The sequence below is a fragment of the Schistocerca serialis genome, chromosome 4 (genome assembly GCF_023864345.2).
Source record: "Schistocerca serialis cubense isolate TAMUIC-IGC-003099 chromosome 4, iqSchSeri2.2, whole genome shotgun sequence".
In the NCBI taxonomy this organism is placed as follows: domain Eukaryota; kingdom Metazoa; phylum Arthropoda; class Insecta; order Orthoptera; family Acrididae; genus Schistocerca; species Schistocerca serialis.
Window position 1 is genome coordinate 48666147 of NC_064641.1, and position 26283 is coordinate 48692429.

The 26283-nt window shown below is 39.3% G+C and overlaps 1 protein-coding gene across 2 annotated transcripts in view; it reads left to right on the forward strand.

Moving 5' to 3' along the window:
* Window positions 1–26283, forward strand: part of LOC126473782 (tuftelin-interacting protein 11) — a 145559-nt gene that overhangs the window by 71110 nt on the left and 48166 nt on the right. For both annotated transcript variants that reach the window (XM_050101050.1, XM_050101051.1), the window contains 3 exons: window positions 7390–7600; window positions 8107–8296; window positions 15513–15722. In XM_050101050.1, coding sequence (XP_049957007.1) covers window positions 7390–7600; window positions 8107–8296; window positions 15513–15722 — 611 coding nt within the window. The remainder of the gene's footprint in view (window positions 1–7389; window positions 7601–8106; window positions 8297–15512; window positions 15723–26283) is intronic.

A 26283-nucleotide genomic window follows, 5' to 3' on the forward strand; every position in this document is an offset into this window, starting at 1 on the left:
TCCTCAGCGTCACCTTCCTTGTGTGCTGTTGACTTTTGCCTCTGCTATTGCTCCTCTAGTGTAGGTATCGCTGAATGACGACTGCAAGACGCCATACAAAAGATGCAGTTATGGTCCCTCACCCATGGCTCTTGTCTTTCAGCCATCAAGACTTGTCATGCATTTCTGTCAATGTCGTACCGTTCATCCACAACCAGAACCTTACCTCATGACCAACTAGTCAGTGTGGTAGAGAGCTGTTGCTTTTTAGGACTGGTCTTTGATGCTCCGTTGACATGGATTCCCCCATCTTCGCCAGCTTAAGCGAAAGTTCTGGCTGCAATACACATCGCTTCCTGAGTAACACCAGCTGAGATGCAGATCACACTACCATTCTGCAGCTTTCCAAAGCCCTGATACAGTCGTGTTTTGATTATGGGAGCCTGGCATATGTTTCGCCATCACTATCAGCATTGTGGGTACTGGATCCAATACACCACTGTAGGGTTTAACTTGTGCCTTTCGAACTAGCCCAGTGAACGGTTGGGTCCCTCCATTGCAGACCAAGCACAACAACAGCTTGTCAAGTATGCTACACGCATTTGCAGCTCCCCTAAGCATCCAAACTACAGTCGTCTCTTTCCAAACACAGAAATCCATCTCCTACAGTGGCTCAGAGCAGGGATTACTGGATGCAATCTGCATCCAGTCCCTCCTCTCTGAACTCCAGTTGTTCCTCTACCACCTCTCCTCTGGTTCCACTCATGTACACCTCCTTGGCACATCCTTTGGGTACAGCTTCATCTTGACTTCTCACAAGGTCTGAAAGACTGTTCAGACTGAGGCCCTCCGCCACCAATTTTTCTCCATCTTTGGTACATCCCGGGATTCAGAAGTTAGTCTATACTGATGGCCTGATGGTTGCTGGTCACGTAGGCTTTAATGAGTATCCATGTGGGGCATACTAAACACTGCTCTTTACTGAATGGCTGTAGTGTTTTCAATGCAGAGGTGGTAGCCATCTCTTATGTTCGTGAGCATATCTGTTCCTGCACCAGTGAGTCGTTTCTCATCTGCAGTGACTCCTTGAGCAGTTCACAAGCTCTAAACCAGTGTTATCTTTGCTATACCCTGGTGGTGGCTACCCAGGATTTCTCTGTATGCTCTTGAACAATGTGGATGCTCGGTGACCTTCGTCTGAACCCCAGACCATTGTTATCCCGGGGAATGAACTCACTGATAGCTTAGTCAAACTGGCTACCAGTAAGCCTACTCTTTGAGATCAGTATTTCGCAAACAGACCTTCAGTCAGTATTGGGCTGTCAAGTTTTAGTAATCTGGAATGGGGACTGGTGCACTCTTGACTTCACCAAATAAACTATGGATGATAAAGGAGACTACGAATCTGTGGAGGTCCTCCACGCGGCTTCTCACAAGGGCTCTACTGTCCTTTGCCGGCTCTGGATCGGCTATACCTGGCTGCCTTGTGGTCATCTCCTTGGTCGTGAGGACCCACCCCATTTTTGTTGTGGTTACCATTTGACAGAGGTCCACATTTTGCTGGACTGTCGCAACCTTGCCAACCTGCGATGGACTCTCAATCTACCTGACTCACTGCACCTGGTATTAGGAGACAATGCTTCAGCAATTGACGTAGTTTTACATTTCATTCGTGAAATGGGCTTTTACCACTCTCTTTAATGGAAGGCTGCGTAACCTTATTGGCCCATTAAGGAATTGGCTGAACACACTGTTGCCTCCTCTGCCCAGACTGGGCTGTGGATGAGTGGGTCAACCCTGGCCCTCACACGTTACATGCTCATTTAACCCCCCCGCCCCACCTTACATCCTCTCCTGTGGTATGTTCGACTTATGTTTCTCTTTGCTTCTCGTGCCCTGTTTTCCCTTATCAAGCCATCGTTGACCTTAGGCGGACCTTGGGTTTTCTTCTCCGGGGTTTACACGGTAGGCCATTTCTAATGTACAGTAGACCTGTCTGTTCAAGGAAACAGGGACTGATGACCTTGTAGTTTGGTCCCTTTATTTATCCAACCAACCAGCTCAAAGCGAGCTTGGTGTTTTTGTATAACAAATTTCGATAAATGGGCTTGAATCTTGTGCCTTAAATATCAGTGCAGCTTATGTCATACGTATTTTAATGTGTGTAACAGTTCTATTATGTTGTGTTATACACTGTTATGTATGACATACATATGTCTACTAATAAATTTTAGGTAACTGATGTATTTTATTTTATTTATAATGGAATATGCAGTGTTGTAACTTCTCATGTTAGATGTCTCATACTATACTGCTACCTGGTGACAATAACTAAGACTTAAGGTCCAAATGACTTGCAGCAGTTAGTTTGCCTGTTTCCTTCAGAAGGACAACTTCAACTGGTTGCCATGTCATGCAGGATGGCATGTTATATTCCTTATGTTTATTACCTCAGAAAGAGTAAGATCAGCATACACATGGGTTTCTGCACCCTTTTTGTGCACTCTGTGAAAGTACTCTATACAGAGTCTAATACACTGAAGTGCTAAAGAAACTGATATAGGCATGTGTATTCAAATACGGAGATACGTAAACAGGCAGAATAAGGCGCTGTGATCAGAAATACCTGTGTAAGATCGGTTGCCGCTGCTACAGTGGCAGATTATCAAGATTTGGGTTTGAACGTGGTGTTACAGTTGGTGCATGAGCGATGGGACACAGTAACTCCGAGGTAGCAGTGAAGTGGGGATTTTTCCATTTGACCATTCCATGAGTGTACCGTGAATATCAGGAATCCAGTAAAACATCAAACCTCCGACATTGCTGTGGCAGGAAAAAGATCCTCTAAGAACAGGATCGACAATGACTGAAGGGAATGGTTCAATGTGACAGAAGTGCAAGCCTTCCGCAAATTGCTGGAGATTTCAATGCTGGGTCATCAGCAAGTGTCACCGTGCGAACCATTCAACAAAACATCGTCGATATAGGCTTTTGGGGCAGAAGGCCCACTCATGTACCCTTGATAACTGCATGACACAAAGCTTTACGCCTCTCCTAGGCCCATCAGTACCAACACTGTACTATTGAGGACTGGAAACATGTTGCCTGGTCGGACGAGTCCCATTTCAAATTGTATTGAGTGGATGGACATGAAAGGGTACGGAGACAACCTCATGAATCAATGGACTCTGCATGTCAGCAGGGGACTGTTCAAGGTGGTGGAGGCTCTGTAATGGTGTGGGCATTTACAGTTGGAATGATGTGGGACCTCTGATACGTCTAGATACGACTCTCACAGGTGACACATATGTAAGTATCCTGTCTGATCACCTACATCCATTCATGTCCATTGTGCATCCCAACAGCCTTGAACAATTCCAGCGGGACAATGCAATGCCCCACACGTCTCGAATTGCTACAGAGTGGCCCCAGGAACACTCTTCTGAGTTTAAACACTTCCACTGGCCACCAAACTCCCCAGACATGAACATTATTGAGCATATCTGGGATGCCTTGCAATGTGCTATTCAGAAGTACTCTTACTGATTTATGGACAGCCCTGCAGGATTCATGGTGTCAGTTCCCTCTAGCCCTACTTCAGATATTAATCAAGTGCATGCCACATCGTATTGTGGCACCCTGCGTGCTCGCAGGGGCCCTATACGATATTGGGCAGGTGTACCAGTTTCTTCGGCTCTTCAGTTTATGTTGCAAGTTCTGGGATTATGGGAAGATAATGTACATGTAGCACAATTGTGTAATGTTAATAACGACTTTGGATCAATTCGGTAAATTATTATATTTTTTGTGTGTTGAACACAAACATGCAATTAGTTACTCAACAGCAGTGATATTATTGTATAGGTTGAATATTCTACTTAATTATATAACAACATTTTTGATTAGGATAAGATGTATTGACCTGTATTTTGTGTAAACATTGTCACATTTGAAGATGGCCGTTGAAGTGGCAAAAATTAGTTATCTGTGTAGCAAAACTTGCAATCTAGGCAATAAGTTGTTCTGAAAGGATACTAGACTCTCGTGATCATTTAATCTTATTCAAACTGCTACATTTAGAAAGTGATCATTAAAAGCACTCACAACTTGTGAATTATCGGTCACGACATTGTCAGTTACTTTAATTGTTGTGGTAACTTATATACTGACTGGCTGTTCTGTCTCCCATTTAACAATATTTCACATACTTTTGATCTTACTATCCACATTATTAATTTATGATACAATATACATTCTTCTTGACATATTAATGACTTCCCTTAAAATATTACAGTATTTTTTGTTGTATGCAAGTAATGTTTGATCTTGACTTATGCTGACCTTTACCTAAATTTGCCTCTTCTTCTTACATGAGATTTTAAATCCCCTGGTTATCCATGGCTTGCTTTTTTTAATGCTTATGGATAACCCTTTAGGAAAGCAGTTTTCAAATATTGACACAAATTTATTATGTAATAAATTGAATTGACATTAGCATCTCTTTCTACATACACTTAGTCTCATACTATCTCTTTCAACTTTCTCGTAAAACATTGTATCCTATTCTTAGTATAAAGCCCCACTGCTTGGCATGAACCTGTACAGGGCTGTAAGGTGCTATATTGTTTATTTTTGTTAATTTGCACCAATCCAATAACAGTTGGATACAAATCAGTTGTTTCAGCTTAAGCACCCCATTATAAAAATGTTATCAGTCAGTGTCTTACTGTCTTGCTACACACGAGTTGACAGACTGACTGCTGAAATTAGATTGCAACACACAAATAAAGATTCTAGTTCATTTTTCCTGTTCATATCTTTTAAGAAGTCTTCATTGAAATCTCCACAAGTTATTGACTGTTTCTTCTTGCCTGACACAGTTCATCTTCTTGCCTGACACATAGTTCAATAATGCATCTACATTTCTTATAAGTAGCTGAAAGTTTCCTTCAGAGGATCTGTAGTATTTTACAATTACCAGAGAAGCATTCTGTAGTAACAACTCTCAAGCACATCCCTCTAGGTTCTGATCTGCACAAAAACGTTTTGTTTCTATATAATGCTGACTTTATGTCCATCTTTTACATACATTACAACTCCTTTTTCCATGTTGACTACATATACACAAATGATGCAAATCTGAAATCTCTTATATTTAACTTCTCCATTGGTGTGGTTACATGATGTTCAGAGAGGTGCAGAATATCTATTACCTCAGAATTTTCCACATCTGCTAGGCATACAAGAAGCTCATCTTTCTTGATTTCCGACACCCTAATGTACTGATGAAACATTAAATTTAGTTTCCTGGGAACTCTTGCATTCATTGTGGGTCTGTTCTGCTTTAATGTCTTTCAGTACTGTCTGTCTGTAACCTGACTCAAACCTAAAAAAAATGTGCCCCTTTGGCTCCAATAATCACAGTAATTTTGCATTGTGTGCTTGTGGCCACCCTTGCACTTTCTGCAAGATGCTCAGATAATCTGTCCTCCCCCTCCATTATTTATGTATCCCCATCTCCCAATTGCAGCAACAGTAATGGGATGGATATGAGGCAATCCACTCAGTTCTCTGCTGATACAGCTGACAGCCGCAGCCATGGCACTTGTAAAACCTCCACAAACCCCGCATGAGTGTCTGCTGTTGCTGTTCCTGTCTTCCTTCAGGTCACCTTTAATGCTATATTGTAAGTTGCCAGCCAGGCTGTCTCCTGCTCTTGCTATGAGTACCTGATCCTCTCCATCAAAATCTCTGTCACCTGGCTAAACTTGGCAGTAGGTTTCACAGTGCTTGTGGCCTGTTATTCTACACCGAGGTTTTCCGTAGCATTCGGCCTGCACCACTTTGTAACAACTGCATAGTAGCAGAAATCTTTTTCTTTGTACTTGACTTTTCTACAAACCTAGGCTTAAAGTTCTTCCTATGACTCTGCTTCACTCTACTTTGGTTGAGGCTCTTCTATTTCAGGTGACAAGTCAAACTGATTGTTAACCATTTGAAGTATAATGTCTGAGGTTTTCTCCTTTTGCCTGTTAATTGTTACTATTTACCAGCTCCCATTGTCTCTTTCCCCATTCAACCTATTTAATTCAAAATACACCCTTTTCAGTTATACATGAAGGTCAAAAACTTTTCTCCCCTGCTCAACGATTCTCTTGTCTCAACTACATAATCTACATCGCTGTGGGAGAGGCTCATCTGACACTTTACTGGCTTTCCAGTGAAACCTCATCTCACAGTCCAGACATGTTTCTCCTGTACTAACTAACCAATGGCAGCATTCACATTTATCACACCTGTCCCAAGCTTTACAGTGAACTAAAAAGTACTACCACATGTTTAAAGTGTAATAAAGTAATAATTAGTGACAACTTATCTTTGGTGAGATGTACAGCTAATTTATAGGTGGCAGGAGTGGTGATAGATACAGATCTCCTCCCAAGTTTAAATAATTGTAGGTGGCAGGATTGGTGATAGATACAGATCTCCTCCCAAGTTTAAATAAAATGTTAGAGACATTTTGTACACAGCCGTGTATGACCTATTTTGCATTGCAAACTACTCGAATTTCATGCTGTGGATTACTTAATTTTGAAATATGCAATAGCTATGATCATTATTAAAAAACTAGCAGTTCACCAGAAGCTGATGAATGACACTATAAAGTGCAAAAGAATAATTTTTCTTTACTGAATAGTTTCTTTAAAATCATGTGAGATAGACTGGCACTATTGCATCTTGTGTGTGTGTGTGTGTGTGTGTGTGTGTGTGTGTGTGTGTGTGTGTGTCAAACTCTTGTCAGCACACAGACTACTGGCTTTCTATGTATTCTCACACTTGGGAGTGGCTGTCTCAGTTTCCTATACACTGATTTTCTTGTTCCGTACTCTAATCAGAGACTACTGACTTATCAAAATATTTGTCGTATTGGCATAACCTGTTAATATGATCATTTACAGATTCACTAGCTGTAACTTACAAGTTCTGGTGGTGAGTAGGGTTCACCTGTTCTACACCTCTCCTACCATATGGTGGCCACATGCAGTGGAATCCTGTCACCACTACTGCTGTTCCCTTCCCTACCACACTAAACCTACTTTTGTTCTGACCAACTGAAACAGAAAAAAAGGCCCCATAAACGAGACACATTTTAGTTACTTATGCTCCTACCTGACCACAGTTAAAGGATGTGACATGTTTCTTTATTTGAAACAATCGTGTAACATTCTTTATGTTGTAAAATTAATGCACACATGTGCACGTGCACACACACACACACACACACACACACACACACACACACACTCACACACTCGTTTTTTTATAAAGTTTAGCTAGTCGTAATAGCAGCTCCAGTCCAGTCTGTCTGAAGCAAAGAGAGATTGTCTCAACATTTTTTTTTTTTAATAGGTGCGTATGGACCAGAGAAAGGGAAGAACCAACAGCAATCTATTGAGGTCGTTGATTCGGAAGAGGAAGAAGAAAGAGAGTTTGGGGAGAAGCTCTCACAGTGGAGGCGGAAGGACGCTGGGAGCAAGAAGCGTATCCGCTATGTCTACAAAAGTGTGGACGATGTATTGGAGCAGGGTAAGACCCAGCCCTCGATCAGGAAGGATTACAGGTCAGCACTTGTTATCGCTCGTAAGGAGAACTGTAAACTCACAGATAATTGTTGTTTGGGCCACAGCATGTGCATATTCTTCCGCATTGCTTGTGGTGATTAATGTGACGATTAGGCTGTAATAACAGAATTTACAGCACATTATATTTGCTAATGTTATGACACCAAGTTCATGTTCTCACCTGTTTTCTATCCTTGTATTTGGGATGGGCTTTTTTGTTTATTTGATTATTGGCTTTTTCAGTAAGAATGAAATCTAAGAGGTGACAGAGTTTGTATTTGTAACAATGTTGTTGCAATACTTGATTACTTTTCCTCCAGAAAACATTTTCACTCAATAAAATATATAACATTATTATGATTAGTTACAGAAATAATTCAGTTTTTTACTTTATTTCTTTCTTTCAACATTTTTAATGGTAGTGCTACATAGTTCTGGTAATATTTTCTAGCAGTTTGTGTTCACTTATGCAATTTGTACTTATAACAATATTTTTCTCTTACAGTCAATTCAGCAAGGTGAAAGTGATCGATATGACCGGACCACAGCAGAGGGTGCTAACAGGCTACCATGCAATTGCCGGCCAGCAGAGGCCATCAGAAGAACTGGAGGTACGAAAAGACAAGGCATTTACAAATTTTGCTTTGCCTGAGCTCCAACACAACCTCAATTTGCTGTTGGATATGTGTGAACAGGTAAGTTGAAGAACTTTCCTTCTTTGTTACTTGGTTTGCTCAAAAGGAAATATGAAAACTGAACTTATTATTTACCTTCTGATAGGTAAGACAACCAGCAAAGAAAGTATAATCTGAATACTATCTGATGGGCATATTACAGAGCCACAAGACAAGGGAGCCATAATTGGTAGAATCACATTTGAAATTCAAGTTGCAGATTGTGAGTCAGCTTTCTTACTGTTTCCCAAATCACTCTTGGTGTATTTGAGGAAATGTGATTAACAAAGACTAATCTATTTGCTTTGAAAACTTCCTCTATTGTGACTTTGTACAGGATGACTGATTGTATGTTGCTTGAGAGAATTGTAGTTCTAACAGAAAAATAAAAGAGAATGAAATTCGCAAAGTATATAAAGCATTTGCAAGCAGAAGTGATGACAGTAATTCATTGTGACATTTCTGGTTATTTTTCTCTTCTAAAGTGCTAATTGTTGCCTTTAATAATTTTCCATAATTGTATCATATCTTTTCTCTATGATCATCCAATAATTCACTGTTGGTTCAAAATCCTAAATTCTCCAGCTGTCTTCCTCACTTTTTTTGTGAATATCTTCAAGTTATAAAACAGTGGCTGACAGCTACTGGTCTAATCTGTTTCATAGCAGTTAAGTTTTTCTTGCTATTCATTAAAATAATGGTAAGTAGCTGAAAAAGTTTGAATTTCACACTGTCGCTTGCAAGTTCATGCACATCAGCTGTAGTTCAGTTTTTTTGCAACATCCATTAAGAGCATCACTTTGAAAATCAGGGTAGAATACTTTCCTTTCATGGGTGGACTATTTAAAGAATGTGATTGTTGTCACAAACAGTATAACCCCACATTTAGGTTCCCGGAATTAACGGTATCCCACCATTTAAAAAATCTTTTATCATTCCAGTCAAGTTTCAAATATTCACAGTGTTAATTCACACCCATTAACATATTTACAATTTTCTAATGCATCAATGTTTTACAATTTTTCAGCAATTTATGCTTTATGGGACAGTTTCCTTGGAGAAAAAAACAGAAGTAATTGACAAAAAATGCACTGGCATGGCATTGGCCTTTAAGAAGTGTTTACAAATGTTACGTGATTATGTTTCTTGACACCAGGGTGCTCTACTCAGCAGATCTAGATCAGTGAAGTCCGAACAATTCCTGCTTTGTCTCCAGCTACCACTCTGCTTGGCATGGTTGCTGATGGGAGTAGCTTGAACCTTTCATTAGTTATGTATTTTTTCATGCTTAGCATGACATGTTTCGAGAATTTGTTCTCATTATCAAGTGTAAATATTTATGTAAGTATTTTTGTGATGTTTCACAAAGAAGCAGTGTGAGTGATGGTTTGCTTGTGTGTGTGGTTTTCTATGTAATGGAAGAGGCACAGTACACCTTGTGACCTCAAAAAGATGACTGCAGTGGAAGAGATGCAAGACGACACACACACACACACACACACACACACACACACACACACACACACACACATCCACACATCACACAACATACATAAATATTTGCACTTGGCAGTGAGAATAAATTCTCAAAATGTGTTGCGCTAAATTTGAAAATATACATAACTGGAGCAGTGTTTCATTATTTAAATAATGAATGACACAGTTGTAGGCTTTCCAGAAACATTGGTTATGGTAACTGAAACTAAATCGATCCTTTCTACATCCCAGACAATTAACAGTTTCAGTTCCATCAGCAACTAACCATAGTAAAAAAATTGGATAATTGTTTTTTTGATAATAAACAAGTCCATGGCGAATATTTTGATGCCTATTACATGCATGTATCATATACAAACTATGAAAATACAAAGGGGGAGGGGGAGATCCTGTATCTAAGTTTTGCCACTTAAAAAGTTATTTCCCACATTTTACTTTTTTCTTTTTTTCAAGTCCCATCAAAAATGCAAAAGCAGGTGTTTCTGGTAAGATTAAACAACTCATAGGTTCTTACTCATTTAAGAAACATGAAATGGAATTGAAATAAACTATAAGATCTAGCATATTGAAAAACATGTAAATGTTGTGTGCTAATGGTTGGAAAACAGGAATTTATGACACTGTAAAAAATTTTTAAAATTGCATAAACTGAACTTATTATTTACCTTCTGATAGGTAAGACAACCAGCAAAGAAAGTATAATCTGAATACTATCTGATAGGCATATTACAGAGCCACAAGACAAGGGAGCCATAACTGTGAGATAGTTGATTAATGCTTCTGGCATCTGGTGACTTCAGGTATTCATTGTTTCATTGCTTTCAGCTTCTAGTTCTCTGTGGTGTTATCATTGAGATGCGAGCTATAATTTTCTGTAATTCCGTGATTGGTTGACATCCTCTCCCTGAAATTTTCAGTTTCTTCATCTGTCTGTTGCTTTTCTTAAATACATAATGTGATCTTCATTTCCATTGGTCCATTTCATAAAACCTCTCACCCTTAAGTGCTTGCCTTTTCATTGTCCAGGTTCACTACAGCATTTTCCAATTTCTGAAATCCAATTATTAATTCCATGCACCTTTATTTTATTCAAGAATCTGATACCTCACACTAATTGGAACCTGGAAGCCCGTTTCTTCAGACCATCTCCCACCAACTTTCGTATTTCACAAGATTATACATGTATGACTATCAACATTAATATTATATTTATTTAATGCAACAAAATTTACAGTTAGTATACAACTTGAGCCTCTCTCAAGCAATTGCCTGCTCAAGTACTTTTAATGACTCTGGGAACATGACTTTTATAATACATGTAATAAATCAGTTGTATTGTAAAGTTACTAAACAAAATCATACATAGCCGCTTTTCTTTCTTGGCTATTTTACAAGGCTACTACTCGCTTTTCCAGTGGTGGCTGCTCTTCTAATCTTCTTATGTGCTGATAACCACAGCATTGAGCATCCAAAAAAATTAAAATAAAAACAGAGTTTTCACAAAATATTGATTATTGTGCTGGCATATTACTTGTTAGAATGATAGGAATCTTATGATTTGAAATTGTGAAGTTCTATTTGTATGCTAGTGCTAAACCAGACATGGCAGTAAAACCAGACATGGCAGTAATAATGTCTGTGTACAGGCATATTTGGATGCCGATGATTTTTATATGGTTGCTTAATTTTGTTTTTACATAGTACCGTGTTCTCTCTCTCTCTCTCTCTCTCTCTCTCTCTCTCTTCTGATACTGCATCAAGTTCTTTGTATTACTTAGGGACCCACAGAGAAATATTCACAGAGCTATTGGCAGTGTGATACAATGAGTGTTGCGCAGTTAGTAGACCAAAAATTTCAAAGAAAATTGGTTATCTGTTTAGGGTGACTATCATTCTGGAAGATCATCAACTAGTCAAAACATTGCTGCTGTTGAGAAAGTGCATTTGTCATTGTGGACTTTGAATGGTCATGCTGACTTCGGAATCAGCTCGTTGTCAATGGAAACATATGTGCCTAAGCAGGTTTCAGTAGAATGGACATAATTCTGTGTTGACACCATATTGGTGAAGCCTGCTGATGGGACATGAATGTCATTTATAGGCATTCAACCTTTTTGTTGCCCCGACAGAAGCTCTCAATGTTCAGAAGACGACAAACTGTTCAGAGCTGCACTAATAAACCAGGTGATTCACAAGGAGTACTGCAATAAACCATTCATTATGCAGATAAAACTGTAGGGTCTCATGGATTTAGCAACTGTACCCCATTTAATTCAGTACACCTGCCTGACTAGGTATGATGCTACACAGCTTGCTAGATCCCTGCTTTCATGATGTGGGATTTTGTTGTTCCTGGATGTTCTCAGTGAACAAAACAGCTGTATAAGTATCTAATTTTGAAAGCTGTAAGAAAATATTGCAGTGCTACTAACAACATAGCCTGGAAAAGCCTTGTAAGTTTTTATTCTGGTGTTAGCTATTCTTGAGGTGAGTGAGATGATACACAAAGTGTGTACTTCGAAGAAAATCAAGTATTTAATTAATTAAAGAAATAACCTTCTTTTGCTAGACCAATGTCAAATACTTTCGAGGCAGGCATATTGAACTTAGGTACAGATGAGACACAGTTTTTACATGTTCCTCTCTCAATTAGAGGAAGGATTTTAGTTTGAGAGCAGACCTGAAGAAATGAGTCTACAACAAATGAGGAACTCTACAGTTTAATTCTTGCAAGGAGTGCGAATGGTGTGTACCTGTACTCATGTTGCACTTTAGTTTTGTCTTTTCGGAATTTTCATTACTCCTTCCTGTGTTGTTACCAAGTGCATTCGTCTTCAAGTATTTTTGTGGCTCTTCCATTTTACAATTAATCATTGCTTTTAGATTGTACATATTTTAATCCTTTCTCCTTCCCATCATGCTTGTTTTATATTTTGTCACTTGATTCTGAGTTCCATTTCAGCACCTCTGTATTTGTCCTGTACTAATTACCGTGAAGACATAGGTCTTGGGCAAGCTGCCTATTACTGCACAATTGTTTATATTCTGCATGCAATAATACAGCAAAACCATGAACATTATGCAGTCTCTTGACTGAATTATAATTTATTTCATAACTCTGTTTTCTGTAATTATGAAAAATGTGTTCCCAAATGTGAGTGAGCACTGATACAGTGCATAAGTTTTTGAATTTGTCTGCTAAATGTGAGGCAGGAACTGAAAGGTGTGTTTTAAAGACTTGATGATTATGAGGGGGGATGGTGATGATGCTGGTGCTTATGGTGTTGGAGATGCATTAACAAATTTCAGTGTGAGATAATCTTGTGTTTCCTTATTGCATACATCAAGCATAAATAAGTTTAATTAAAAAAGGAAAACATTATTCATTAAATAAGCAGTAGTAATACAGATGAAAGAAATAAACAAACATAGAGATTACTGCCTTTTATCCTATAAATACTATGTATAATTATGAGTCTAATTGCTTGTCAGTAGTGTTCTTCAGGAGACAAAATTCTTGTAGCTGTCGATAGACACATGTATGAGTACCAATGGTCTTTGTCTCCTGTTATCCTAACAGAAGATAGGTCCCTCTAATCTTCTGATATGAGGTACCTGCCCTGCCGTTCTGACTATCTCCAATCCTGCCCTCTTTCCTCCCAGGAAAAGAAACTAATAGTTCAGAAAGTTGTGAGAGTTTTTTGGTACGTTCCTATGTTTCTGTCAGCACTACTAAAAAAGACATCACCTCCTGAAGAAAAGTACTCCGTAATCGTTCTTCTCATAATTTTACAGTTTTTCAAGTGAATTTACATTTTGCTAAGAATAGTTCATTTCATATGAATTTTTGAGCTTTGTGATTCAATAACAGTGAAGTATTAGGGACCAGAAAAATTTGCATTTTGCCATAAATGCAAAATAGATGAAAATTCTGCCTCAGAAGGCGAAAATGAGAAATTACTTAATAGATGCTGTTCTATAGCGAATTGTATCCAGATGGGCTATTTATCAGAGATAATTTGAAATAGTTTTATTTTCTATGTACAATATTGAAAATTTAAGTAATTATTGGCGAAGCCCAATTTGGAAGGATAATGCGGGAAAAAAAAAGTGTACGAACGCAATGATGTATCAGTGCACCATGCCAATTGTGTATGGTTGAATGGTCTGTTTAAGATACATGTCACATAATGCTACGTAGCACTCAGCTGTGGGACCTAGCATTTTAAGAAAGAAACACGTACGTTTGTTTGTCAGATAAAGCTCAAAATACAATATAATGCAGACAGTTTTAATGTGGCAAATTAGGTGGCAGATGCTTTGAACTGTAGTTCATTAAATACTACTGCTAGAGGCCGGGCCTGAAATACGTCAACAGTACCATGCTAACGTCAACAGTCAATTTCACGATAGCCGTCCATGAATGCTTTGTGTTGTTTATTGTTCATTATTTTCTTTTCTTCTTTTGAAATAAGTGAAGTGACTCATCCGGGTCCATCACAGATTAGGATTACGGCCTTTACAACACCTGAAGAGGTTGGTGATCCCTGTGTCAATGTGTCAGTTCTGCTGTAGGCTGCTGCTCAGTGAAATGGAGGGGTTTTTTTTTTTTCCCTGCACAGCTCCTTCCCCTGTGGCGGTTAAAATTCTGTCTGTTTATGCCCATGGCCACCTGCAACAACAGCCTATAGCGCCTGCCTTCTGTGTTATAGCGTTTTGGGGGGGGGGGGGGGACTGTAATATTTCTTGATGGTGCCAAAATTCTTCCCCTAATGTTAAAATCGAGTGCCATAAGTTCTTTTCAGCTTCTATGCTAAGTGCTTTGTCAGTTCTATCTGTAGAGTTGTTAATCATGGGTTGTAGGGCTATGAATGTCCACAAAAGGTCGAAATTAGTGGTCTGCAGATATTTCAATCTTCAAATTGGGCAGGAAAAGAACAAATAATGCCCAGAAACACCATATATTAGAGACATGTTTACTTAACTGGTGGTGAAAATGCTGCTGCTTTTCAACAGAACAATCATTTTTGAAAGCTTAAATACAGCCAAACGAAGAAAACAAAGGCCATTGTGGAGGGAAAAGGTGTTGAAGTTCCTGCAAAAGCAAACATTCCAGTCAGAAAGTTCCCTATCAGCACTTTTGCTAACAGTCAGTTTAAAATAAATGATAATTTGTGTCTTAACATATGTAGTGCCACCTTTTAAATTTGTGTGTCTGATCATTTACAAAGAAAATAGATGCAAATTTCGACAAAAATAGATGCTAATTGAGCAAAAAATAGATGTGAATTGTGCCAGAAATAGATGCTATGTTTTCCGGTCCCTAAGTATTATAAGTGTGTAGTATAGAATAGAAGAGGATAACAATTCTCTGTTGTAGTCACATGAGAGTCCTCTGACACAGACTCATGGCTTTAAATGTGTTATTCCAATGGAGAAATCGTATGATTCTAATTCTGCAGTTTATATTGCGTGGATAATTTTCTTTATATTATGTGGATATCATTTTCTATGTTTATTTATGGCTTTTCTTTTGTTGTGTATCACTACTTTGTAAACTAAACAGAACTTTCTTCGGTAGTGTAGTTGGTATGATCTGCTCGATGACAAACTATAACTGAAGAGGAGGCCGATACACAAATTATTTTCCTACAGATAGCTTAACAAGACTTTGCTAATAAGCTTCCATAGTTTTATGAGCTCTAGAAACTGATAGTATATGTTTTTTCCCAACATGCAGGACATAATCCAGAATGATCGTCGATTGCGTTACACAAAAGATCAACTGGTTGTTATGACTCAGGAGAAAGATAGACTTAAATCAAAAGTAAAAGATCAGGAGCAGCAAATAGAAAAACTACAAGCCCTTTTGACAATGATTGATGATGCTTTTAAGGATGGGAACAGTTTGACCCTTGATAAAGCAGCAGCATGCTTCAGAGAGGTGCAGGTTAGTATATTAGATTTAAGTTAACAACACTTTGGAAAGTTGAGAGTCTATTGTTTGTGCAGTGTCTCCAGCATGGATTAGTTTGTCACTATGTACATTTAGTGATCATATTAACACAAATTTTTCTTTTTATTCTTATGTATTTGTTTTTACGTGGGGTTCTATTTACACAGCAATATGTGATAGAAGCTGACAAAAACACCGAAGTTTATGCGATCTTCAGTTTCCAAATCAGAGATGTGGATACTGGTGCATTTGTGTTGCAATAAACTGTTGTAACTATCATTCTTAAAACAATTGCAATTTGTCATACTTTCCTTTATTGATGGGCTCCATAGTTTTGAAACAGTGGACGTCATAAGACTTTGTGGCAATGGGGTTTAATGTTTAGCTTAGCTGCTGCCACCCTTAGTAATGTAATATAACCAATACTGTGTGTAGCATTCTAGAGCCATTACATGAGGATTAGGAAATCTTCTGCAGCCAAGGTACCAAGCAATCTTGGCTGCAGAAAATTTCCTGTATACCATGACAGATCACTCCCTGCAACATGTGCAACCTATACATTATGCAGAGGATTATCATGTAGGTTTTTTGTTTAAAATAGGTGATGAAATAAAGCTAGGTCCATCACTTATGGTACTCTTGATTCCCCACTTAAATGGTACAGCAAAGCATTTCTTATATCTGTCTGTAATTTCTATAAAGAAGCCCAGAACGAAGCACAATCCATATGGTACAGTGCCAGCATTACATGAGTAGTTGGAGCTTGTTCCCCTTGCCCTTCCCCTTCCCCTCCCTGCCCCACACGAGGCCACTACTTACCCCATAGAGACTATTAAATCTAATGGTATAGAACTACAGAAACATTTGCAGTCTGCGTCTCTCACTGGATTGTGCGCAGACATTTTTATATATTTTGGTTAATCTCTGCTATAGTTTGATTTCATGATGGGACGTACTGATTGTTCTGAAGAAAATTAATTTTTAATTTATGTGGTGTCTAACATTTTGTTTAACAGCTAGAAAAATTAATAGCTTTACAAACGGGCTCTGTAAGATGCCCATACAGAAGTATATGGCTATACAGAAAAGCTTGTGTGAACATCCAGCTGATGTCTTATTTTTTCAAGTGGCATACATAATCCATAGTGATATATGGGAGTGTACAAAGTTCATAAGTTTGTTCTCTGAAAGTTTGAGAACTCTTTATATAGTTCATGCATTTGCTACCAGAAGCCTTGTCAGTGTTCATCTGAGAATTTCAGGTGCTACTTGCAAACATTCTGGGTGACACAGCAGATGTCTAGATGGTAGACCATTTCATCCCAACATATCTTCATTTACCCACTCAGAATCCATAAAATATGCAGTTCCTCAAATTATTCAGTTGATGTTATGAAGAGGAGCACAGGCAAACATTCATGATGGGCTCTAAAAAAAGAAGTAATTGGGATTTAAATTCGGTGAGCCCATACAATTTGCATCTGCTCATCATGCAAAACACATTCTCTTTAGATGCCTCATGTTTCACAATTGCATGAGGGTTTTTTGCACCCTAGATCATACTGTTATGATGATTAACCTGAAATATTACCTCGTTCACAGGATATTACGCATCAGCAACTTCACCATCTCATAGTAGTTTGTCAATTTCGTTGTGCAAGGTAGTGTGTTCCGACTTGTCTGCTGGTGACAGTTTATGGACAAGCTCAAATCAAATAATGGAAAATCGAGGATGGAATGTAACAATATTAGGGAAGGAAGTTGCTACTCACCATATAGTGGAGATGCTGAGTCGCAATACGCACAACAAAAAAATTCACACAATTATAGCTTTTGGCCATTAAGGCCTTTGTCAGCAATAACTTGCACAAACCTCTGCTGTCTCAGACAACTGAAACCACACTGCGAGCAGTAGCACAGTGCATGATGGGAGTGGCGACTGGGTGGGGGTAAGGAGGAGGCTGGGACGGGGAGGGGGAGGGATAGTATGGTGGGATGGCGGACAGTGAAGTTCTGCAGTTTAGATGGAGGGCAGGAAAGAAGGTGGGGAGGGGGGAGTGTGTGTGGTGGTGAAATGACGGCTTAGTGCTGGAATGGGAACAGGGAGGTGTCTGGATGGGTGAGGACAGAGACTAATAAAGGTTGAGGCCAGGAGGGCTACGGGAACGTAGGATGTATTGCAGGGAAAGTAAGCAATTCAGAAAAGCTGGTGTTGGTGGGAAGGATCCATATGGCACAAGCTGTGATGCTGTCATTGAGATGAGGGATATCATGTTTGGCAGCGTGTTCAGCAACAGGGCGGTCCACTTGTTTTTTGGCCACAGTTTGTTGGTGGCCATTCGTGTGGACAGACAGCTTGTAAGTTGTCATGCCTACATAGAATACAGCACAATGGTTGCAACTTAGCTTGTAAATCACTATTGGTTTCACAGGTAGCCTCTTTTTGTTGTGCCTATTGCGACTCAGCATCTCCGCTTTATGGGCAAGCTGCTGTTTGTACAACTTGCAGGACAGGCCTATTTGTTGAATACACCTTACAGTATGTCGTGATACTGTTAATTTACTAGTGTTGTTGATATGGTGGTGATACAGGTTTGCTTCGGGGACACTCCAGCTTCACATCACTTACAAACAGTTCTCTCTTCCCTGCCACTCATCTTGAACTGACTTAAGTGACTGCAGATCTTTCAATGGGTTTGCAGGTCCTCAGCCAGGATGCTCACTGGAGATGGAATTTTAGTGACCTCACATGTGCCTACATGTCGTGAGAGCACCTTCACCTATACCCGTTTTCTCCCTTTACTCTGGCCCCACACGTTCCTCATGTACACCTTGTCACTCACCACCATTGGTGCCACATTCGTGATCCGATTAGGAGTGCAGGCTTCCCTTTGGTGGCCAAGAATAGTGCATCCCCCCACTGCGTCCCACTTAACCCTCAGATCGCTGGGGTCAACACACACTGACATTAGGTCATTGAAGAACCAGAGGTTGCTCAGTGGGATGTTGATCTTGAACACAATCAACTTGGGAGGGGTCGTTTTGGCACTTCGTAGCAAGCTGTGTAAGCTCAGAAAAGTGGTTGAATAGATTCTGAATGTTTATCACCATCATGGTCCTCTTGTTTGGGATACGCCACAGGAACCACATAAATGTACCTTCAACCATAAACACAAAATGATTACCATCTTTGGTGCACTGTTGCTGGCCAAGATAATCAATAAATAATTTGTTAATGGGTGGAACTCATGAGTGAACTGCAAGAGGGTCCTTTTGTTATTGATGGGTTTCCCTCACTTATGCTCTTCATACCTAACCACAAACTTCTGGAATTCAGCTTTCATGCTCTTCAGTGTTATGTGCTCATTAATTTTCATCTGCGTCTTATGGACACCCAAGTGCTCGCCACACAATGATTGGTGAAAATATCTAAAAACAGCCAGACCAAGCCCCTGGGAAGGCAGATTATCACTTTTCCGTTATGTCTAATGCATAACAGAGTGAGTATCCCTTCCTCCATCGAATACTTGTTCACTGGATGCCTCTCTGTAAATTCTTTTTATATGGCAGTTAATTCCTCAGCTTTTTCTTGCTCTTGCTCAAGATCACAGAAGAATGCAGGGATTTTGTTCAGTTCAGCAGCGGCCACTTGGCAACAGGGTACCCTTGCAGCACTTGCAGGTAACAATGCCTCTGGCTCATCTTCTGCTCCCCCTCCCAACTTCCTGACAGAATATGTGGCTTAGTGCGTCAGCCATTTGCTTCTCTCACTCTTTGGTATATACAATGTCAAAATGGAAGGCTGAGATTCACATTGCCCATCATGCTATTCTCCCCATTTTGCATTGGTGGACCAAGCCCCAACTCCTATGATCCAGCTAATACACTGAATAGTGCAGTTGGGGAGACCGACTGCCTGATAACTTTGTCCTTTAATCATTCGTTCACACTCTTACATAGCTCTCTCTCTCTCTCTCTCTCTCTCTCTCTCTCTCTCTCTCTCTCTCTCTCTCTCTCTCTCTCTCTTTTTTTAAAAGGGGGCGAGAGCCGACAGGGTGCCCGCCACACTTGATCATGGTCATTCATCCTAATCTGATACTTTACCTTATTCATCACTGCTAACCTGTTGGTTAAGACATCTGGAAACTGATCTAGCAATCCAAGCAATTGCTTTGTTCTAGTTTCCGGCAAGTGCCCGACATCGAACCCTGACCCTTCATCTTGCACATGACACACATTAAATAAACTTTGATGCCTACAAAATGTAACCCTTTTGACAAGACAAAATTTAAAATAGTACTCCTTGCAGGCTACTGAGAACACATCAAGAAATCACAACCCAGTAACATTTTCAGAGTCAGGTGCTCAACCGCTAAAAATCTTCATGGCCACGTGAACTTCGCAATTCTGTGTTTGATGCAAACCTGCCTGATGACCTCTAAGGTGTTGCTCTAAATGGATCAGCAATCCTCAACCTACTGTAGATGTGGCAGACTGGCAATATGTGTACTCATATTATACCATTCACGATCGACAAATGATACACTACTACCTGACTCAATCCATACACTGGTTCAGAAGATAAGGCAGCAAACACATTATGTTAACTCTGCACATTGTGTGACAGTCACGTGGTGCTAAGTAGGTATCCTGTCCCCATGCCAGCCTCTGGCATCAGCTGTTGTTGTGTTGCCTGAATTCCCTCTACCCTTCTTGCCCCCCCCCCCCCCCCCTCAGTTTCTCATCAACACGCTTAACATTCTCCACGCTGATTATTATTTGTTGTAGGTCAGAAAATTACCTACAATTGGTCTTGTGGTTGTATGCTCTCCAGAACAATCACTACTGCTTCACTTTTGCTATATCCATACAGAGGGCAACCATTGCCGTCCACACCAGGTCAACATAATCAGGCAATGTCTCATCAGCTGCCTGCAGCTTAAAAAAATACTCATTAGTTAGAAGGGGAGGTATCTTCTAACAAATCAACACTTTCTTCAACCACACCCAGTAAGGAAGTGCATGTGCTGCTCACGTCTCCGACTGTTTGTGCTGTGATGGTAATTGGCTCATCCAATGCACCCCACAGCCACTGGCACAACTCAGCCAGGCTGTTCTCTTCCGCTTCCCCTCTGATTGCAGTTCATGCTACGAATTATATATTTTTTTTCTTGCTCCGATGATATAGGATGCTACAAACACACAAGAAGATGTTACAATGGAACTGATAAAAATTCTTTAACTACCTAACCCACTGACTAATGATAATTTCTCTTAATTGTCAGTGCCAAGGGATGTATTTGCACAGCAAAGGTATGGTAGAGAGATCCTTATGTAGTAAGCCACTGAATCTTTTTTTTACAAATCTTATTTTGCACAGCAGTAACTACAAGTTTTGCATACATTGGTTCTTGAGCAGGTACTTTGGTTCCTAATATAGTTAAGCACTACGCAGTTATGAAATCACTAATAATTTTAGAAACACCACGGACTTCTGCCCAAGCAGGTATACACATGCAGTGGACTTCTGCCTGTTAAAAGAACTAAATGTCAGCAAGGTTCCTACCCACCTAATATTTAACCAAATAGACTTACAAAGCAATTGGGCCTCAGCCCACAAATATGATTTTAAGAAAGATTAACGGGCTTCTGTCCTTAGAGAAATTGAGAATTCGATCTATAATTTACATTACTTTATCGTGGGCCATAGGCCACTACAAACCGAACAAAAATATGTAAAAATACTAATGGGCTTTTGCACTTTATTGTGGGCCATAGGCCACTACAAACCGAACAAAAATAAGTAAAAGTACTAATGGGCTTTTGCCCAAAACAGTTAAGCACACAGTGGGTTTCTGCCCCTTAAAGCAACAAAGAAATTGATCTATAAGTTACTATAAGTTGTTGTTGTTGTTGTTGTTGTTGTTGTTGTTTTAGTCTTCAGTCCAAAGACTGGTTTGATGCAGCTCTCCATGCTGTTCTATCCTGTGCAAGCCTCATCATCTCCGAGTAATTACTGCAAACTACATCCTTCTGAATCTGCTTAGTGTATTCATCTCTTGGTCTCCCTCGCCGGCCGCGGTGGTCTAGTGGTTCTAGGCGCGCAGTCCTGAACCGCGGGACTGCTACGGTCGCAGGTTCGAATCCTGCCTCGGGCTTGGATGTGTGTGATGTCCTTAGGTTAGTTAGGTTTAATTAGTTCTAAGTTCTAGGCGACTAATGACCTCAGAAGTTAAGTCGCATAGTGCTCAGAGTCATTCTTGGTCTCCCTCTATGATTTTTACCATCGACGCTTCCCTCCAGTACAAAGTTGGTGAACCCTTGATGCCTCAGAATGTGTCCCAACAACTGATCCCTTCTTCTACTCAAGTTGTTTCACAAGTTCCTTTTCTCCCCAATTCTATTCAGTATCTCCTGATTAATTATGTGATCAACACATATAATCTTCAGCATTCTTCTGTAGCACCACATTTTGAAAGCATCTAGTCTCTTCTTGTCTAAACTATTTATCGTCCATATTTCACTTCCATACATGGCTACACTCCGTACAAATACTTTAAGAAAAGACTTCCTGACACTTAAATCTGTACTCAATGGTAAGAAATTTCTCTTCTTCAGAAACTCTTTCCATGCTTTCGCCAGTCTACATTTTATGTCCTCTGTACTTCAACCGTCATCGGTTATTTTGCTGCCCAAACAGCAAAACTCATCTACTACTTTAAGTGTCTCATTTCCTAATGTAATTCTCTCAGCATCACGTGATTTGATTTGACTACATTCCATTATCTCATTTCGATTTTGTTGATGTTCATCTGATATCCTACTTTCAAGACACTGTCCATTCCGTTCAGCTGTTCTTCCAAGTCCTTTGCTGTGTCTGATGGAATTACAATGCCATCACCAAACCTCAAGGTTTTTATTTCTTCTCCCTGGATTTAAAAACTACTTCAATTTTTCCTTTGCTTTTCGTTAATGCGTGTCCATTTTACAGATTGAATAACATCGGGGATAGGTTACAACCGTGTCTCACTCCCTTCTCAACCACTGCTTCCCTTTCATGCCCCTTGTCTCTTATAATTGCCATCTTGTTTCTGTACAAATTGTAAATAGCGTTTTGCTCCCTGTATTTTATCCCTGCCAGGTTTAAAATTTGAAAGAGAGGATTCCAGTCAAATTGTCATATGCTTTCTCCAACTCTGCAAATGCTATAAATGTTGGTTTGCCTTTCTTTAACCTGTCTTCTATGAGGGGTCGTTGGGTCATTATTGCCTCACATGCTCCTGCAGTTCTACGGAATCTAGATTGATCTTCTGCGACGTCAGCTTCTATCAATTTTTCCATTCGTCTGTAAATAATTCGTGTTAGGCCATGCCCTATGTAAATGTCAGAAGTGACTGATAGTGAGCGACGTCTGGATACATGACACTTCAGCAACAAGCAGCAGCATCGAGCAGAAAGCTTGAGTGTCCTGCATGCGAGTGAACACAACCTGCTACAAGGTGGCTGCTTAGAACCAACCAGCTCTATAAAACGGTGCTCCTATACTGTAGAATACTTTATTTGTAGAGTAAGGCTACAAAATTAGCTTTACTTAGGAAAATAAAGGGAAAAGGAATGCTATGCATGAAATTTACAAAGAGAAGAATCTTCATGGTAAACTTCATAATTTATATCATCAACTCCGAAGATCACCAGACAAATTCTTTGAATAAATGTGAATGAGCAGAGGAGCATTCGACTCTCATCAATAAATGAAAGACGAATGTTTTTTACATGATCAAGAACTTTTAACAGCTGATAAATGTGGAAGAATGACAGACTAATGCAAAAGAATGAGTGTAGCACCTGTGAACTAACTGTGATGTAACGGTAGCATTCCTGGCTGGAAACTGTAGTTAATAAACGAACCTGAATTGGGTCCTGGCTACTTCTTATATTTTAACTGACTCAGCTACAATTCTGTATACTAAATTTTATGTATACTGTTTACACTGCATCGCTAAGTATATTTTTAAGGTCTTGCCAAAGTACTTGTTCTTTAAGTGTATACACACCTATCCCAGTATATTAAGCACATTAAATTCCTAATAAAATACAATGAACAACCGTGAAATTTTACTGATATTTAATTTTGCGAACATAATTCATCAGCAGTCAGCGTTAAGGTCAAGTGTTTCAGTTAATCTAAATAGTCTTCAAAAGTAAAGCATACAAAAATTTTGAAAAGAAAGTCAAACATTTTGTGAAATAATTTGTCTAAAAGTATGAAATAAAAAATATTAGAGAAACATTTAATGTTCCTCATTTTCTGTTCAGGATTTTGAGCATCATTCAAAGGCACGTGGAATGTTTCTCTGATTTGTTTATTTCTTTTACACAAATCATTTCATAAAATATTTGACCGATTTCTTTCATTTTTTTATTTTCAAGTTTTATTCAGAAAGCATGACCTCATTGACAGACACCTCATTCGCTTTCCTAACATCCTCTGTTCTCAAAAATCGTAACTGTACTTGATTCGAAGGAAGCCTTTTTGACTTTTAAATCCACACCGATGTGTCTTTTTATGTGCAAAGTAGCTAGGCCCTCAACAGATGAACTTTTTGACACTTCATTTACATAGCTTTCCAGCTGCTTTTTGTGAAATATTTCAATTTTTCCTCAACTCAGTAATTAAGTTTTCCTTAAGTACCCTGATTACTTTCAAGCAATTAAATATCTCCATGCAAAATCAGACCTCATGCTGGTCACTTTGATATCTCATTTGCCTGTTTCTCTCTCCTTGTTTGGCTATGAAAATTCGGACAAAACCTCATGGTGTAATTTATAGGGTGTCTTGTTTTTGCTCTGCTCACATGTCTGACAAAAAGTATCGAGTGTTAATCATACGATAAAATAGTCCTTTGTGTGTGCTGTCACTTTCAAAAAACGTCATTTCAATATCTTGAATCGTTTATGAGATATGACGATTTTTACGACCACTTGATTCTCAAAGTGCAGGAAAGGATTTGGACACACCGCGAGCAATCCGTTCGTGGATATAACCATCAATATCTCAAGAATAAAAACAGATATCATTCCACTCTCAACTTTAAATACAATTTAGATATATTGGTTACATTTCATAAACAATAATGTATGGCATAAAATGAACTACACGGAAAGTCTATGTGATGTGATTTTATCTCTGCAAACCCTTAAAAATTTCGTGCAGCCATGTACTCAGTTTTGTGCAGCACAGTAACTATGGTGAATAATGAAAGTAAATTCTGACCTTTATTGAGGAAAGATATCAAGCTGTAAGATGTGAAGAATCAAATTTTTTTACCATATAGTTTGCTTTTAAATCAGATGATAAGTATTTCATAGATGTTGACATGTCCGCTCCACTGCTTTGCTGAGAAGATGCATGGCTGTCGCTCTCACTGTTGCGTGTGCTGCAGCAAGATTCAAACATGTTTAAATTCAAACATCATTAGTTGTAGCAGAGGACATGCAGTCCATGCACGTTGCACATGTAGGACACTTCCGTAACCCTACCTGCGGTGGTGTTCCGTTGTCTGAAGCTGTCGCACGCTGTCGATTGCTTGTCGCTTACGTAGGGTGTGCAGGGTGTATACGACCCAGGACAACAGGGAGATCCGGGAAAAACCTGGGAATATTTTCATCCAGGAGAAAACCGGGAAAAACCCGGGAATTGTTTAGAATTCCGGGAATTTTTCATTGTTTTAGTTTTCAGTTAAATTTTTGTGATTTTGTCTGGTAAGAACCAATACTCTAACAAAGGATATTATTGTATCCCGTTACTGCAGAATAATACTGCAGCAACAAAACATGAATGGGAGAAAAAAGAAAAACGAAAATAAAACTTAAGTTGCAAAGGAAATGTGCCGTATACAACAAAAAAAAAAAAAAAAACAGTGCTCATACAGGCGCCTGCCAACAGTAAAGTATGTCAAAGGCTTTAGGAACACTATGCAATGCTTTATAACAACAAACTGCCTCCGATGAGCGTGACGTGACAACTGTTTAGATTCATTTGAGCATTTGCGGGCGGGCTCTTGCGCATGCACAGTTGAGTCGCGTATGAGTAGTACCTTCTCCCGCTTCTGGTTACGGAAGTGTGGCTGGGCGCCACTACTTAATATTGCCCCTGTTTGGAAATATTGTAGATCCGGGGCTGATGTACAGAGCAGTCAGAGTTGTGGTGGGGAGGTGGGTCGTCTCCACGTGACCTGTGTTTACGTTCAGTGATTTTGTTGTTTCCTCTTCGTTTATTGCTCTCATGTTAAATGATAACAAAACAGATTTTTGTGGCTGGGAGCATTCAAATGAATTAAAATATGTTCGCATAATTACGGCAGACTGAAATATGTTACTAGTTTCAGATTTTATTTCCACCTTTGACAGTCAAGCATTAATCGCGTAACAGAACAATGAAGTTATTTTTGCCAGTTTGCTAAAGAGATTTGGCTTTTATTAATCCTTTCTACTGAGGCAGTCAATTTATTTGAAATGAAGTGTTTAATTTCACACTATTAGCTAGTTTCAACTG